Raw genomic sequence first — 17,844 nt, forward strand, 5'->3', positions numbered from 1 at the left:
TCTCCTAAGTGGGAAAAATATTAGTCACATAAATTCCTCAGTGAGGTTAAAAATAAAGCTATCATTTACTGGATGTGAGGGAAAAATGTCAATAAAGGGTAACTCTTCTAATGATAGTAAATCTGCAAAGAAACATGGTTCTGATGGCTTGTTGTTTTTTTTGTTAGCTATTAAGTTTATTTAACAGAAAAACAAATTCAGTTGAAGATCATTCATTAAGATAAGCAGAATTAACAATAATTCATTAAACATTCTTTGAAGATGGTCCTATTTTACTACTATTACCTTCCCCATATCTGAGAGATTCATGAGTAAGTCTTAGAAGAGAGCATGTATTTCTTTTAATTCGATAAAACATTCAGTCAGATAATAAAACAGGTGCTATTATTTTGTTTGGGGTTAATGACATGTAAGCTAGACTTTGCCATAAGACTCTGTTCTAATCTCTTATAATTTGGTTTAGAATGTCAAACATTTTGACTGTTTCAACAACCCATTAAGTGCTTTGCAAAATGACAAAACGTTCTACATATGACTTAATTCATATCTACTCCAGTTATACACAACACATCATGCTCAAGACCTAGATTTATTTGAAAACACTTAGTCCAATTTATATTAATGCAGAAAAATCACATCTAATAAACCACAATTGTAGCAGAGACAAAATAATTGTGTTCTGTCATATTTCCACACAAATATAATTTGATATTTAATTAAAGGACGGTAAATCACAATCACATGTAAATAAAATATCCTCTCAGTAGTAGTAAGAACCTCTTTTGAGAATGTAGGGTCTTCTGGGTTTATTCTCATACAGCTGCCGTTTCAGAATGTAAGGAATTTTTCTCTTTATAACTTCTTCCTTTTCATTTCTGTCATTTCCAGTATCAAGAACCTCTTCCTGAATCAACTGCAAGATAGACCGAATATGAATGAAACATACATGCATAAAGTCTTCCATTTCAGAGTATTTGTCTACCTTTTATCTCATTTGCTATTCAGACAGTAAGATATATGTGGATGAGATGTATGCGGTTCACAACAATTAAATGTTTTGCCCAAGAACAGGTGGCTATCAAGTGGCTGAGACAGGATGAGAACATGATTTTTCTGATTCTCTGTTCTGTGCTCTTAGTTCATCAGGCCAGCCTTTAAAATTTGCTTTCTATATTTGTCAAGGCCATATATTAATACCTCCAAATGAAGGAACACACTTAATATAATTTTGAGTATTTTTCTTTAATTTATGGTAGACCAAAAGATGGAAATATATCATAAATCACAACAAATACAAAGTTTTGAATCTAGTAAACCAGGTTTGGCCTCAAAGGTCAATAGAATTTTATATTCAATTAAGTTAATTACTGATTTGACTTGAAAGCCATTCTAAAGATCTATTTCTCAGTCAAAGAGAGAGGAATGCTTGTTCTGCTTACTTGTTCAGCTGTTGTAGAAATTAACATATGTGAAAGCTCTGTTTAAATGGTAAAGATCTTTAGATTGTGTGGTTTAATAGTTAATCATTAAAAGCAAGTTCACATTCAAAAACTCAAGGGAGTTAATCTCTATGTAGAATCTTGTCTAATACCTCATCAAATATGCTGCATTCTAAAATTAGTTCCAAACACTTTTTCTGATAGTACTGTTCTGATTCAAATGTTCCGCTGGCATAAAATATTTAGGAACTCTTTCCAGAGTTTTGCACACGATTTACACAAAATTTTTTTTAAAATCAACGCTCAAGGTAAGAACTGTATTCATATCTGTGAATATCTTCTAAACTTTGGGGTGACTATAACTAATACTGACAGGAGAGTAAGTTTTTAATCATAACCCGCATGCATTGAATCGTCACAAGTACTTTATTTCAACCCACAGCTGTTCAATTTCATAGAAGGAAAAACAGCTACTGTCAGACAATCTAGTTTCTTAATCTTTTGTTTCTCTGTGCACATAGTCTGTAATTGTACTACACTCTGAATAATACTATCATTTTATTTTAAATCACTCAACAACATTTAAAATAGCAAAAGTTTTAATCTTATGTGCACCTGATTTGTCTGTATTATAGTTTATTGAGGGTTTTTTTTTTCCTGGATAAACAGCACATAATTGATATTTCCCTATGTTAAAATTAGTATTTTTCAAGTTTTATTGATGTAATATTTTAAAGAGAAAATCATTTAGCTGGAATTGGAATTAAGGGATAAACAGTCCAGCAAGAAAAATTAAAACTAGATTTTTTTTTTTAATCTGGAAAATATCATTTTGTTTACAAGTTAGAATAAACACTAGAAGTTCTGCATTTCACTTCCTCTTTTCCACAGGGTATCTCTGGGACAGTGTGTTATAGAGATTGTTATATTAGCAGGAAATGCATCCTCAGACCCTCAGATCCCCAGTGTTGGTATAAGCCCAGAATATGAAACATGAAGTAAATTTCTCTTAGGGGTTAATCTGAAAGAAATATTTCCCTTGTCAGGAAAATTTTAAAATTTTCTTCTTATTTTTTCTTAAAGAATTTTCGTTTCTCTTTTCTCTTCCAAAAATTTCCAAACCAAAGGTGGTGAGTCACCAGTGTAGTATTTAATAGAACTGATTCATCCAGTCCTTTGTGGTAGTTCTGGATAATGAAATTGGGCTGTACTAGCCATAGTGGACCTCGTTTAGCTTCTAAGGATGATTGAAATCCACAATCCACACATTCAATTAAAATAGAAATATGCATACATCCTTATCATTCTGGTTTTATTTGCCTAATATATTCAAATAAAACTGGAACCTTTTGTGTTCTGTGTTTGTTTATAAATAAACACACATGACTTATGTGTTTCTAAGAAAACATTTTGAGTTTCCTAAATTTCTTAGGCATGCCACCACCACCACCAAAAACTGCCTAACCATGCCATCCACAATAAAAGCATATGTACCAAATCTGCCCTAAGACAGATCCCCCTTTTAAGACCAAAGAAAAGATATTTTGCTAAACTCCAAATATTTGCAGGATACTTTGAAGATCTGAAGGAATGTTAACCTCAACACATGGTTTATTCTTCCTTAATATTTGTAAGTCTTCCTGTTATGATAACGATCAGGATTAAAAAAATCAGTACAAATGAGAGTTAACACAATCATATTTGTATTTTGTTTTTGTTTACCTCCCAGTGTTGAAAGGCCCTGCTGTGACAGATTTTTCGGAGCTGGTATATTGTCAGCATTGCTTCCAAGCTAAAGCCATCTAAGGTAGCTGGAAATTTCCTCCTTGTAATAAGCTCCTCCTCAGGAAACTCTCCTGTTTCCTCGGCTTGGCTGTTCTGGTTATTTATAAGACTGCACACATTCAGCAGGCTCATTTTCCAAGAGGGAACACTTGCTTTACTGATCTGAAATGTAGAAAGAAATAGTTAATGCAATTAAAATTTGTGCTGTAAGAGTTAGAAATCAATTTCTATTGTGCTAAGCCATTACCTTTTAAGACCTAATTGTTAGTCTAGCCAAATAAAAACACTGTTATTAATTAGTAACTTCATATCACAAAGTTGAATAGTGTCGATACTTCATATCCTCTATTTGCCAAATGCAATAAAGTTAATACACATAAACACACACATACATGAGCAAAGCAAGAAAGAAAATAGAAATTACAGTAAGTAGAAATACATAAATATATATGTATATATCACAGGTGAAAATATTAAAAATATCACTCTCTCCTTATTACACTTCAGTTTAGTATCTAATGGAACAGCGGCCAAGGTGATACTAATAGATTTGGATAATTACAGTAGTGTGAGACCACGAATCTATTCGACACATTAATAGTTGTCACAGGTAGCATCACAGATGATCAATTTATTTATTTGAAAATTATAATATTTTCTAAAATATCCTTTTCTAATAAGATCTTGTCTGAAACCATTATTACCATAATTAACAACTTTCTCATTTGCCAATTTTTGGAGAAACTAAGTGTGAAATAACTTATAAAACTTAACAAGCATCTCAAAGGGCATAGATGAAGAAAAGCATAAATTTTTTCTAAAGAACATAAAAAAAGCTTTTTTGAATGACCACAAAGCTGTGATGAGAAGATTCAAAAATATTAGTATCAATTTCATTGGTGTCAATTCTCTGTGAATTATTCTCCAAATGCAATGCAATTCCAAATCAAAGTTCCAATTTGGAAAATATGGGAAGACTGGAAGTTTAGAGGAAGGAGTGTACCAAAACAATTATGAAGTTAATTTGGAAGTATGAATATGTGAGAACTAAGAAGACTTAGAAAAATAAAAAGGTAATGAGGAAGGACTTACTCTACCAGATATTAAAATGTATCTTAAAGCTGCAGTAATCAAAGAGTGAATTAATAGAACAAGCATAAATATAAAACTCAACAAAAGAGAATATAATGTCCAAAATTTGATCCAAGTAAATATGATTGAAGAGCGTTATAGCAAAGTTTGCATTTGAAGTCCTTGGGACAGTTGGCTATGGGGAAATCTGGATTTAGATCTAGTTATAACTTTTATTGACATATTATAGTCTAACAATATCCAGATGGGTTAAATATGAGTAAAAATAAAAATATGTAAATATATAGAATTTATTTTATAAATTTGGAAAAATATTGTTAAGCAAATATCCAAACCAGAATCCATAAAGGAAAAGATAATTTATAATACATAAATGTGTAAATTATCTCTCAAAAATTAACAGCCTGAACTAAAATCAAAAGCAAGACATACTGTAAAAGCTGCCACAAAATGTTAATATACCTAACAGAGGTGGAGCTCTTCCAAAAGAAACTGGTGAATGCCCCAATTAAAAAACAAACAAACAAAACAAAACAAGAACAAAAAAACACTTAAAAAGTGTTCAACCTCAGATAAATAATATGAGCAGACAAGTCACAGAATCGCTATCAAAGAAGAAATATGCAACAGAAATATGTGGAATGATGTTCAACTTGGCTACTATCAGATCAGAAGACCCTAAAAAGTATAAGTACACTTGATGTACTTATGAGGATATGGAGAAACAGACACTTTCTCTTCTAAATATTTGTTGGTCTGAGTATATATTGGTATAATTTCTTGAAAGGTGTTTTGGCAATATGTATAAAAATTGTAAATGTGCATACCCTTTGATTAAGGCTTTACCTTAGGGACATGCAAATCTGTGAGTACAAAAATATTCACTATAATGTTTTCAAACAGTTTGGAAATACATTCAACTATGCCCCTCGAATGTGATTATCAGCCTGTTCTTGAATTTTTCTGCTATGGGAAACTTAGAGGCAGCATGCTCCACTGTGTGGCAGCAACACCTTATGTCTTGTCAATTAATGGGATAGTACAATTTTACATTCGGAAAGCTCTTTAGAGATCATCTGATTGAGTGTTTTCCTTAGAACACTAGCTCTGTACTCACTGTTTTTAAAAAGGAGTTCCACTGTCAAGAGAATTGGAAAACTTGAGTTTAAAGGAAGTTTAAAGGAAATTTAAAGGCTTCTTGAGCTTTTTACTTGCAAATATTCATTGTAACTTTTCAACGGTGCTAACATAATATCCAATGCTCCCCAAACTAATTGACCATATAATGCTTTATTCATAAAGTATCTGTCAGGACTTGTGTTGTCTGATTATTTTTTTGGATGAGGAAACTGAGTAAAGCATTTTGTTCTCTTCTGCCAGTTAAAACAGTCACTGCATCACTCACTAGTATACTATTTAATATCACCTTAGCCCCTGTCATACTTTGGAAGCACCGCAGAGAGGGCACTTTTGACCATAGGATGTCTAAATAGACATGTATTTAAGAACATTTCTTATAAGGTTTAAATAGTTCACTCAAGAAAATGACAAAGACTCTGTCTTTGATGAAATCTGAGTTAGGATCCTCTGAGCCCTCTTCTTGACGAGGTCCCAACCTTGGGCTCTGTCCTTGGTCTACTTAGTCCAGTTTTAGCAAGAATCCTTCTGAGTTAAGTTAGCAAAAATGCCCCACCATTGATACCTGATCATCCTAGGATTCTATTGAGTTGTCTAGCAAGAATCCTCCTAGATTTAGAGTTTCCTCAGTAATTTTCCATACAATGATCCACCCCAACCCTGTTCCTTGGCTGTAAGTCCACACTTGTCCTTGTTGTGCTTGGAGTTAAGCCTGATCTTTGCAAAACCATAGTTCCTCTTGAATAAAGTCTTCCTTGCTACCTTTAACAAGTGTCATGAATAATTTTCTTTAACAATAAACATTCTTATTTATTAAATTATTTTACGTAAATGTCTATAATAGACCTAAGCCTATAGATAAGAAATTTAGAATATTGTCTTCTCTTGCTTTTAAAATGAGGAAAACAAGAATATTTGTGGTTCTTACTTAGTATTATTTGATTAAACTCCTAATACTGAATAAGATCCTGGTCAAATTTTGGTTTCCTTAATTAAATGGGACCTAATCTATATTACTAGCGGTCACTATCTATAATACACTGAAATCAAATGTATTACAAGCATTTGAATTGGTGAATTGGTGAATTCATGTTGAATTCAAGTATTTCACCTAAGTAAAAATAAAGTCATCTGTGGTGGAGCCCTGAAGTTCTTACAGCTGAATACAAAAGGTAAGGGCTAGTAATAAATCCTAGATTCTTATTGTTAGTACATAAATATTTATTAAACTCTTACTGTATTCAAGGCATTGAATTTGATCACAGAAAATTACATCATTCCAGCAGCTTTTTGAGAGCCTAAAGAAAACATATTCTTTTCTTCAAAGTTCTCTTTCTTAATAAAACTATACCAAAGCACTACCACTGGTAATAAAGAGAATTGTATTGTGAGAACTAATTTCTTTATCTTCCCCTTCTCTTCAAGCTTTGGAATCTCTCTTGGCCTTCTGTTGCTTAAGAGTATTTCTACATTAGTATTTCAATGTCTAAATAGTTTTACTTTAAAAATTGAAATCACCTTGAGAGTGGAAAGAAGAAAGCTGAAGGTTTCTGAAGCTTTTAATAATGGAGTTATACCAATATCAAATACTATTCTTTCAAAATTTTAGATATAGTATATTGGTTAAAATGGTCAAAAGTTTAGACTTTTCATTTGCATAGAACACTACACACACCAAAAACTAATTGAATCACAGAGAAATAAGTGATAGTAGTTTTATAAAAAATAAGAAATGAGCTTTATGTTCCCATCCTAGCAGCAAAATTGGGATAATTATGCTTCTGGGTGCTTCCTCATCATAGTCTGTATTTTACTTATTTCAAGTAGAAAAGGAGGCAATGGGATTCAATTTTTCTTCCATGATATGTTTTAGAGATATATCCCATGACTGAATGAAAGCGGTATATGTTATTCTGTCTATACTTTGGCTACGTATTTCTCTTAAGAATAAAACTAAACCGCTTCATATACTGAAATTGTTTTTCCCTTGCAGCATCTTGGCCAGGGAAGGAATCATAACCTCTACTCCCACATTTTTGCAAAGTAGCTGGCAATTCCCACACCATATCACATTTTGGAGATTATTTAGGACCTTTATTTGTCTACATAAACTTGAAATCATAGAGGTAAAATCTCTACCAAGACACTAAGGCATACTAATCTGTTCCATTTTTCAAAACAGACTATTAACTTCACTTGTCTTCCTATTTATGAGTTGAAGCGATTATAGCCATTGCTATTCTGATTGAGTATTAAACAAAGGATCCATTATCTTAAGGTTAAATGTATTTGTTCACTGAGTTTTAATGACTAAATGAAATTTGATCATTCTTGATAGGAAACCCACCAAATTATGGTAGAATTTGGTTTCAATGTGTTCAACTTTTGTAGATCTGGGCAATTGTGGAAATATATAGGTACTTAAATTTTCCCCAAATGCCTTTTAAGGACCATAGTAGAAAACGTCTTTGTTAGCTCTGAGATAACAGTGACCCACATTCTCATACAAACACAGAAATGGCTATTACCCCTTCACACCCACTATTGAACACAATTCTACTTCTATGCTAGGGGTTGTTGCACCTGGAACATGCTCATCCAATTAGGGAAGAGGCAGGAGGAGTCCTGAGCATTTACTTTCTTCCCACAGCGCCTGTGGAATCCTCAGCATTACAACAGTGATTGCACCGGGTGACTGCCTCACCTCAAGATATGTTCTTCTTTGAGAAACATCTTTTGGTTGGGAACCCTGTTCTCCAACTCTACATTTAGATACACACTGATTAACTCACTCCGGGTAAATCAAGATTGTGTGGTAGTGTGGTAATTGGGTATATTCTAATTGAGTTTTATTCCTAGGTACAGGCTGGAATCTAAAAACCTTGCTTTCAAGACCCCAAGAGAGGAATAATAAGGTCCAGTACAAAGTTTCACCTGATTCAATAAAAACAATAAGCAGGTACCAATAACACTTCTGTTATGAGGAGAATTTAAATCCAGGTGTGGACTTAATGTAAATGTCTAGGAGATCATAAACTCCAACCCCAACGTTTAAAAATAAGGAAACAAAGGCAAACAATGTTAACTAATCCCCTTGCTTAAGATCAAATAGTTCATAAGTCACAGCTGTGGGATTAGATCTCAAGGCTTCTGTTTGCCAGTCTATTGCTCTTTACTCTCTACCACATTTCTTTCATGGGTTTCGTGAACTTTAATTCTTAATTTAGGAACTCCACTTCATTCTCCCCAATAGTACAAGAAAGGCAAAAATATCACTTAATTTTCATTTATGTATTTATCTTGAGGCCAATATACCTTTCATCATACACAATATGACTGGAATGGAAAGAGGAGCTTTAAAAATACATTTGCATGTCCACATAAATAATATGTGACTACTTAATTAAATTTGCAGTATAGTGATTGATACACTATACAGTATCAATACAGCTTCTTTCCCTGTCACATCAACACCCTTAAGTCCTTTGAACTTAAGGAAAAGTTTCCCCATAAAGGAAATGCCTCCCAATGAACTTTTCAGTCTCAATGGGAAGTTATTACTATAGGAAAAGGACACCATGTTTATAATGAGAGTTCATATGTTTTTCAGTCCTTGGTTTAAAAAAAAAGAAAAAGTTACCTTTGATGTATGCATATTGGTCAATAAATCTGCTTCTAACGCTTTCATTTCCTCTTCTGAATCTGAGTAAAATCAAAACCACATGTTTACTGTATAATCACGTATCATGTAATTATATTATAACCTAGAGATTTAAGATTAGCCTCAAAAACTTTGTCTTAGAAGTTTATTGTCTTTGCTATGTATTCATTCTCCTTAGAATAACATTTGGAAAAAAACAATTATAGTTTTACTTTAGGCTAACAGAATAGAATAATAGAAGCACTTTTAAGAAAATAAACACAGGATTTTATGCCAGGAGAGCTATTGATGATTTGGAGTTGTTTAATCACTGAATCTCATTATTTAAAGAAAAAACCTGATTATATGATAAAATAAAGATTTAATCAAAAACGCTGGATAATTTTCACTGGAAATAGTTTACATATACAGAATATATATGTATTGATATTTTAAAAACAACATAATGAAAAGGTATGTATAAGACATTTTTTCAAGATAAAAACAAAGGAAATTGCTTGCTGATAATTTTAGAATAAGAAAGACACTGAGATTTGTTTAATTTGAGATGCTATTTTACAAAACACACTTTGAAAGATTTGTTTCTCTACTTTAAACAAGGATTTAGAATCACATGTACTTAGCAATTTTTTCACAGGCTATTAAGGACATTGTTTAAGCAAAAGTGGAGTTGTCCATCAATACATGTACAAGAGTGTGGAAAATGGATTTCTGATGTTTTTTTAGAATATTCTTTCCAGTTTCCAATAATGAATATTTCACAGAGAAGAAAAATTTAGAAATTACTATAAGGTAATAGAAATAAAGTTATAGAACACTATACTGAGTTAATTCATAAAATCATAGCAGGAGTTTGAATTAAACATTTCAGTGTCATATTTATGATATAACAGTATAAAACAGGCTAAATATTTTTGCTGCATTTATCCCTTGTTTTTTTTTCCACCTTGATGTGATCATTCAATTATTTTCCAACATTAATTAGAGCATATGGCAATCACTATAATATTTCATATTACTCTTTTAAGTTTAAATCTTATTTTCAAGGTGAGCTATTGATAGATATTTGACAAAGTATGGTTTCATCTTAATTATCACATGCAAAATACTCTACAGGGAAATAATTTTTATCAATATAAAATTTTCCAGTTACATTCTGTATCAACTTAAATGACATGCAAAAAAATAGTTAAATTAATAATACATCTATTTGTCACACAGAAAAGTTATATAAAATGTATTCTTAAAAGAGCTTGGTATTTTGTGTATTTTTCTAGAAATAATTTTCTACAAATAATGCTTTATTCATTTATTCATTAAACATCAATTTTCACTTTGTTATCTTAACATACACACAATTAAGAAAATAATATTTGAGAGGGAGAAGCCACCATGTCCTAAGAGAATGAATGAGGAAGAGATAAAACATTTCAAATGCAATCAGTTTTAATTATGGGTTTGCACTTTGACAGTCACCACTCCTGTACTTCTCATTAGAGAGTGACCAGCTTGATTTGTTTCACATGTTTTTTTTTCTAGTGGTTACATTGCAAAGGGGAACATGAAGTGTTTCATTGAAATCCCTTTTATTACCTTGCAGATTTAAAAAGGAAAAAGAAATCTTTCAGTTCTTGTAATCATAAAACAGAGAAAGAAAGTATCCAGCTTCTATCACTAAAAAGGAAATCCAGAATAAGGGAGAAACTCTTCTCCCTAGATACATTAACGTTAAGTGGCAACACACAGTAAAAATGGAAAAAGAAATCACTTCAGGGAGTTGTGAAATGCAGCTGAGCTTACCTGAGCACAGACTCCAGGAGCTGAAAGCCAGGAGTATCATGCACACCAGTTGGATTTTCATTCCTGCCATCATCTTCTTGAGCCTTCTAGCAAGCCCAGTCCATAAACGTCAGAGACAGGCTGAAGGGGGCTCTCTAGTGCTTCCTCTTGCCTCCAGCTGAGTTTGGGAGTGACTGAACTATGAAAGATGCTTTGACCATTCCCTATGTATATATATATATGTATATATATATATATATATATATATATATATGCAGGGGATGATGTCATGAGTATACAGGGATTATCTCTTCAGGATGTGCCCTTCATTTCCATCCCTCCCCTCCACTCCCCACTTCCTCCTCCCTTTCTTCTTTGTCCCCCCCCCACCTCTCCCCCACTTCTGAACCTCCAGTAACAGCGACATCTTCCCTAATTGACACTGCTGCTCCAGATTTCCGGCACACAGGAGTCATTCAAAAGCAATTCCATACAGAGCATACTGGAAAAGAACTTCCAGTACCATTCTTTCCCCATTGCCTCTTATTCTCTGACTCTAAGAAGTTGTCATTTTGATTTTGTGAAGCATGAGATCTGTTATTTCTAATATAATCAAAATCTCCAGGATGAATGCCTAAAATCAGTAATTCTTTAGGTTTGGGAGTTCTTAAAGAGTCAGGATTCTTTTCTGATAACCCATACTTTTGAACAAGTGTTTTGTGGTTTCAGGACTGATAAGGTCTTAGACAATACATGCTAGAAAAAGAAAGCAAGTGGAAGATAAGCAGAAAATCAGTTATAATATTGGGTTAAACAAAAGAATTTAGAGAAAGGAGAGAGAATCAATTTTAAGAAAAGAGACTAGTAGCTCTAAGCAATAGGGTATTATTTCCTAACAAATTGAAAAGTCAATTTTAAGTAACTGAAAGGTTGACTGAATTATGTATGCTGATTTATGGTTGAGTGTCTTAGAAAGACAATTTCATGTTTACAAAACCCAACTATAATTTATTTGTTAGCAGGCAGAAATATGTATTATTGTATCACTGATTGCTGTTTTCCGATACTTTCCTCGTTTTCTGTCTGCATCGCTCTGCTCCTTTAGATTCATTCTTGCTGCCCCATCCTATTCAGTCTATAATCCCCTTTTCACTGGTTTTCGCCATTGTATCAGATTTCTTCCCCTGTGATAGTGATAAAGATGAGACTGTACTTCTGGAACGGAGACAATCTTAAATAACCACCATCCACCAGTCGCATTCTTAAGACCGCATCTTCACATATTTCATGAGTTACAATGACACTCATTCCCTCTCCCGGGTTCTCAGAAGAAAATGGCTCAAAATGTCTTTTGGAGTGAAGTTTTCTTCTTGCATTAAGTATTTCAGGATACATGGCATGACTGGAAAAGATGGTGCTGTTAAAAATGTGGATATTTGAAGGTAAATGTGTCTGAGACTTGTTCACTTCTTAAACATATCAACCAGATAGTAACAATCGAGAAAAGAAGTCTGGATTGATTTCTACAGAGAGTTGATTTATATCATATGGTATATGTCTACGGAATTGACTTCTCCATTTTATCCTACATCTAAGAAGAGGGACTAATTCCAAACATGTAATAATAATTTAAAATAGCAAGGAGTCATTCATGTAACTTAATGTTTAGGAATTTAACAATGGCTGATATTTTTTACTTCTTTTAGTTTGTTTTACAGACTTACATACTACACAGCATTGAACACAACTCACTTGAGGAAAGTTTTATATGTAAAGGGTAATTAATCGGCAAAGAAATTTGAAATATGTACTCGATTTTTGCCTTTATGCCACTAGGGGGCGCAATAGATGTTTAAAAGGATTTTTATTTTCACTTGACTGATCACATCCGAATTCTGAGCATTATGCTTTCTTCTCATGATCAGAGCATCTTTGTGACAGAATCCTTTCAAAGCCACTTTAATGAAGAAGTCAAGAAATTATATATTCTTTGCATGATATTTAAATTAGTTGTTTTATGAGCTTTTGACATGCAAATACAAAGAACAATCTTTTAAAATGTGTGATAGCAGCCTAATGGTAAAAAGAAAGTGTGAGTCCTATTTTTCTCAACTGACTTCTTTCATACATGAAGCTCAGGGAAATGTTGACAAAATTTATTCTTAATTAATTAGAAAGAAAGGGGGAGAATTAATAGTGGGAATTCATGTTGTTTTAAATATATCACTTCATTAGCTGTCAATGTAGAAATGATAAGCCTGAAAGAATTGGGGGAAATGTGTTAGCAAATGTCAAATAATTGAAAATCAGATAGATGCTATACACTACTTTTTCTTTTGGGAGAAAAAGAAGATGTATAACTTTTATGGTAAAATTATGATATAGATAAACTTTATTTGACCTCTAAATGGTATTTTTAAAAACATCTGTTACACCTTTGCTTTTCAGCTCCAATGCCTTCAAGCTATAGAAAAGCCAATTAAACAATTTGTTTTAAGAGACAGTAAGTTATGTGTGGATATTTGCCTTTAAACGTATTTCAGGAAGTACTTCAATGATGCCTTTTATGCAGGATTTCAGGCACCTTTCTATGGAGATGGGTGAAATATCTTTATTCTAAAGCCTTTATGCCTAAAATCCTTCTAATTTTTATTTAGCTCTTAAAATACTAATGAAGAGTTTGAACATTACCCTTGGACAACCTTCACGTGTTGGCCTTCTAGCTTGCGGTCACCATGAAGCAGCTAACTCTGAATAGGTTTTATCTTTTTATCTATCTAAATAGGTTTATCTGGGTACCTGTAGGTTACATTTCTACTGTAGGTAGATTTCTGAGCTTCTACTGTGACTTAAATCAGACTTTTGCTAGCTAATTACTTAAAAATATCAACAGAGATGCCTGAAAGATTGGCAATTAGAAAGAGTGGTCTGTAAACATTTAATTTGGAGATGAGAAAGTTCAAAAACTATTTGATAAATAGCGTGTCTTCAGTTTCAGATGATTTCTTCCTGTACCTTTGGAGGCTTCATCATCCCATTTATATACAGCTTCCTGGACGCGCCCATCTTTTTATACCGTAATCCCCAAAACTTACCCTGTGGTGTTTCTACCATCTGGAATCTGCCCTCCTTCTTCCCTTTGACCGCTCTGTCTCTCACTTTCTGACTTATCTTTAATTTTTAAAAGATTCTATTTTAGGCCTATTCAAGGTGAACCTTTCCAAGTTTGAATCCTAAAAGTTTAATCTACTTCTACTCTTCCCAGTTTCTGCTAGCCGTTTGTGGTAAACTGAAGGGGAGCAGAATGTGCCACCCCAAATTATGCCTCTTTGGCATATTGATTACTTGAGCTGGTTATTTTTAAGACACAGCCAAGGCAAGAGAAGCTCTGAAAACAGAGTAGAAGTTACCCTTTTATAAGGGACCTGTACGTTAATAAGGGGAATCTCTGTTTGAAAGGGTATCTCCCTCACTATACTACACCTGGAAGAGAAGGATGACTAAATCTCTGAAAACTCACCTCAGTGGAGAAGGCTCGGACTCTGTAACAATCATATCCTGGTTTACTGTGCTTTGCCTGATCATCTCCCATTAACAGGCCTTCCCCAAGCCCCTCCCCCAAATCTTTCTTTTGTCTTTAGCTAAAGATGGTGTTTAAGGTGGTGGGTTGGACCATTTTGGGGAACCACTCAGTTTTCCTGGGTATCTCCCATGGATACAGGAAGGGTACCTGGTATTAAACTTCTGTTTTTTGTTTGTTTTTATTTTTGGCTGCGTTGGGTCTTCGTTGCTGTACATGGGCTTTCTCTAGTGGTGGCGAGCAGGGGCTACTCTTTGTCGCGGTGCACAGGCTTCTCATTGCGATGGCGCCTCTTGTTGCGGAGCACGGGCTCTAGATGCGTGAGCTTCAGTATTTGTGGCATGTGGGCTCAGTAGTTGTGGCTCACGGGCTTAGTTGCTGCGCGACATGTGGGATCTTCCCAGACAAGGGCTCGAACCCGTGTCCCCTGCATTGGCAGGCAGATTCTTAACCACTGCACCACCAGGGAAACCCTAAACTCTGTTTTTAACTGTTAATCAGTTACTATGGTGGCAATGGTGGTGTGGTCTCAACCAAGAACCTAGAAAGGCAGAGGGAAAATTATTTTTCCTCCCCTACATCTGTAAACTTCTAGAAGGAAAGGATGCTCACACATCGTTGTATATCCTCTTCTTCCAAGGCTTACAGAATGTAAGTGCTCAATACATATTCACTAGGTTGAATTGAAAAGCTGATTATTTAAAATTTCTGACTTGTTTTTCCATGTTTCCATTTGTAACATTCCTTTCAGCCACATCTCTACTTTAATTTCAATTACTAAAAACTCTTTTGTTATCATAATCTTAATATTTGATATGAGACTTTAAGTCAGTTTTCTGAGACTTTGCTCTAGTCATTCTTTTCCTCCCTGACTGGGGAAGTCAACATTAAAGATATTTAAGAAAGCACCCTGGGATCATGTGCGTTCACCAGTTGAGTGCTTAGGATAACTTGCACATTTAATCCATTCCTCTAAATGAGTCTCTGGTTTGGAACTGTGACTGTGATTCATCTGAACAAACAATGATGCCAATCTCTTTGTAAACTCAATTGATTTTTCTGTTCAATTAAGGTCCATTTTCTAGACATACAGACAGTTATATGCATGCACAGACCCACACCCACATATACTATCTTACACACAAAATGCATATAATCCTGTCCTTGGAGAGTTAGGTAAATGTAAACCAAATGTCCAATTTTCCAATCTATGTGTAATCATGCTTTGACCATAATCTCTATAAATTCCCAGCTCATTTCCCTTTGGCTCTTCCTGTCTCTGCTCTCGCATCTGTATAGGTAATTAATTCGGAAAAATTGATGATGGATTTCTGTAGTCAAAGCATATTTTGCAACTTAAACTCCAATTATAACACAAGCTTTGCCTGGGATTCACATGTTAACGGGTTGCCATATTTAACTAAGGATATTCCATATTGTAGGTACTGCTGATCTCACTTATAATCTTGTTTCTCATGTCAAAGAAAAATATCGATATGTCCATGAAATCACTCACCGCTATGTGTATTGCTCAAGTAATTGTCCTTCTAAGCCTCCTTTTTGAGTAAGACCAAAATGAAAGCATTACAGGAGAAGTCCTTAACAAGTTTCAACTTTTATTTTTCTTAGTTTTACAAATTAGAGTGTAACTATTTAGAGTAAAAAATGAGTTTTTTTTTTTAAAGAAAAGCTTCTGCTTTTTTTTTTTGTTGTTACAAAATCTAAGAAAATTTCTGTACCACCTGTAATACACAAAATAGAACAAATGTACTTGAGTTACCATTTACCAGAAGCAGATTCAGTGAAATACTGTATTTTTTCCTTATCCGAAGAAGATATCAGATGCTGAACTTGGAACATAACGGTTTATATTATTAGTCTTGGTCCTTGGTCTTATTATTTTTTCAATTTAGATTCCTTCCCTGCTGATCTTGTTAAATCTTATGGCTGTGGATCCTATCTATTCCCTAGTAACCCCTCAATTTTCATCTCTGACTACTCAGATTGCATATCCAATCACATCCGCAGCAGCTCTACTTGGAGGATCATTAGGTAACCTTACTGTCCAAAATAAAACTTTTTTTTATTTGAGGTAAGGAGAGACTTTATTCAAAACAATTATTGCAAGGAAGGTAGGAGGACTATTGCAATAGAGAGATTGCTCCAATCATACATAGGTCATAAGATCTGCAAGTATCTCCTAAACCAGTAACTTTAATACAGTGTGAGAGGTACTGGAATAGCACACACCTAAGAAAGAGGCCTAGGACAGAGATGAAGGGGTGGTTAATTCTGCTGCTAGAGAAAGGTACAGAGTGATGGGAACAAGTGAATTGTGTCTTGAAAAGCAAGAAGTCATCCTCAGAATTAACAGTGGCTTAATTGAGGGCTTACCCCAGCCCTGTTATGCTAAATTGCTTTCCGCATGATCTCATTTATTCCTCACCAAACTGTAAGTTGGGTATCGATACATTTCTGCTGAATTTGGACTAAAGGGTCTTCTGAGCAAAGCGCAAAGACACTGAGGCAGGAGGATGGCAGCTTTGGGAGCCAGCAGAGGAGCAGGGAGGGGGAAACGCCGAAGCTGCAGAGGTTCCTTCTCAAGCTCTTCTTTAGCCAATGCTCCCTGAGTCGTTGACTCCAAAGGAATCGTGGGTACACTGCTCATTCATTTGTGTGTCTCTTCGAGGGTCTTCTGTGAGCCCCGCATGGTACTAGGTGCCAAGGCTACAACCAGTGGGCAAGACAGCATGGTCCCTACCACCCATCGTGGAGCTTATATTCTGGTCAGTTCCATCCCAGCATGGTAAAGACAAATAAGAGGGTGTGCGACTCCTTGTTCTGCAGGATGAAGGGGGCTTACTGAAGGACCTCAAGCTCAGGGTAGCTGAGCACCATCAGGGACGCACAGGTGTTGACACTGTCGCCCTTCACAAAGGACGTGTCCACGCCCCTGACCCTCTGCCGGCCCGAGAAGGCGGGTCCCGCTGCCACCACTCCATGTCCAGGTCCACAACAAGGGCCTTCAGCAGCGCTTGCTCCTGTTTCCAGAGCGACAGGGTTTCCTCTGGTGGTCATGGTGCGGCCCCAAGCACCCATAATAAAACCTTTGATTCCTTCCAACACTTTTCTAAAAATCTCATCTTCCCCTAGTGCTCCCCATTTCAGTTACTAGCACCATCATTCACTGGGTTGCACAGATCAAATAGCTGGCAGCCGTTTACAACTTTTTTCCCTCTCCCCTACCACTTCCAAGGGTGGAAACTCCCTAGGGTGCAGGTCTGCCACCAAAATTGATTCCAAGCCCAAGTACTTTTCCTTACTCCATTATCACCATCCAGGTCCAAGCCATCATCCTACTATCACCATGC

General features: G+C 34.8%; 1 protein-coding gene across 1 annotated transcript; it reads right to left on the reverse strand.

Moving 5' to 3' along the window:
• Positions 1 to 270: 270 nt before the first annotated feature.
• Positions 271 to 11,051, reverse strand: NTS (neurotensin). The gene is made up of 4 exons (XM_004311542.4): positions 10,915 to 11,051; positions 9,094 to 9,155; positions 3,162 to 3,386; positions 271 to 913 (listed from the first exon to the last, which is right to left on the reverse strand). Exons 1-4 carry the CDS (start codon positions 10,985 to 10,987, stop codon positions 761 to 763), a joined length of 513 nt encoding a protein of 170 aa, XP_004311590.2. The 5' UTR covers positions 10,988 to 11,051; the 3' UTR covers positions 271 to 760.
• Between the last annotated feature and the right edge of the window lie 6,793 nt (positions 11,052 to 17,844).

This window comes from Tursiops truncatus, chromosome 11 (genome assembly GCF_011762595.2).
Source record: "Tursiops truncatus isolate mTurTru1 chromosome 11, mTurTru1.mat.Y, whole genome shotgun sequence".
NCBI classification, from domain to species: domain Eukaryota; kingdom Metazoa; phylum Chordata; class Mammalia; order Artiodactyla; family Delphinidae; genus Tursiops; species Tursiops truncatus.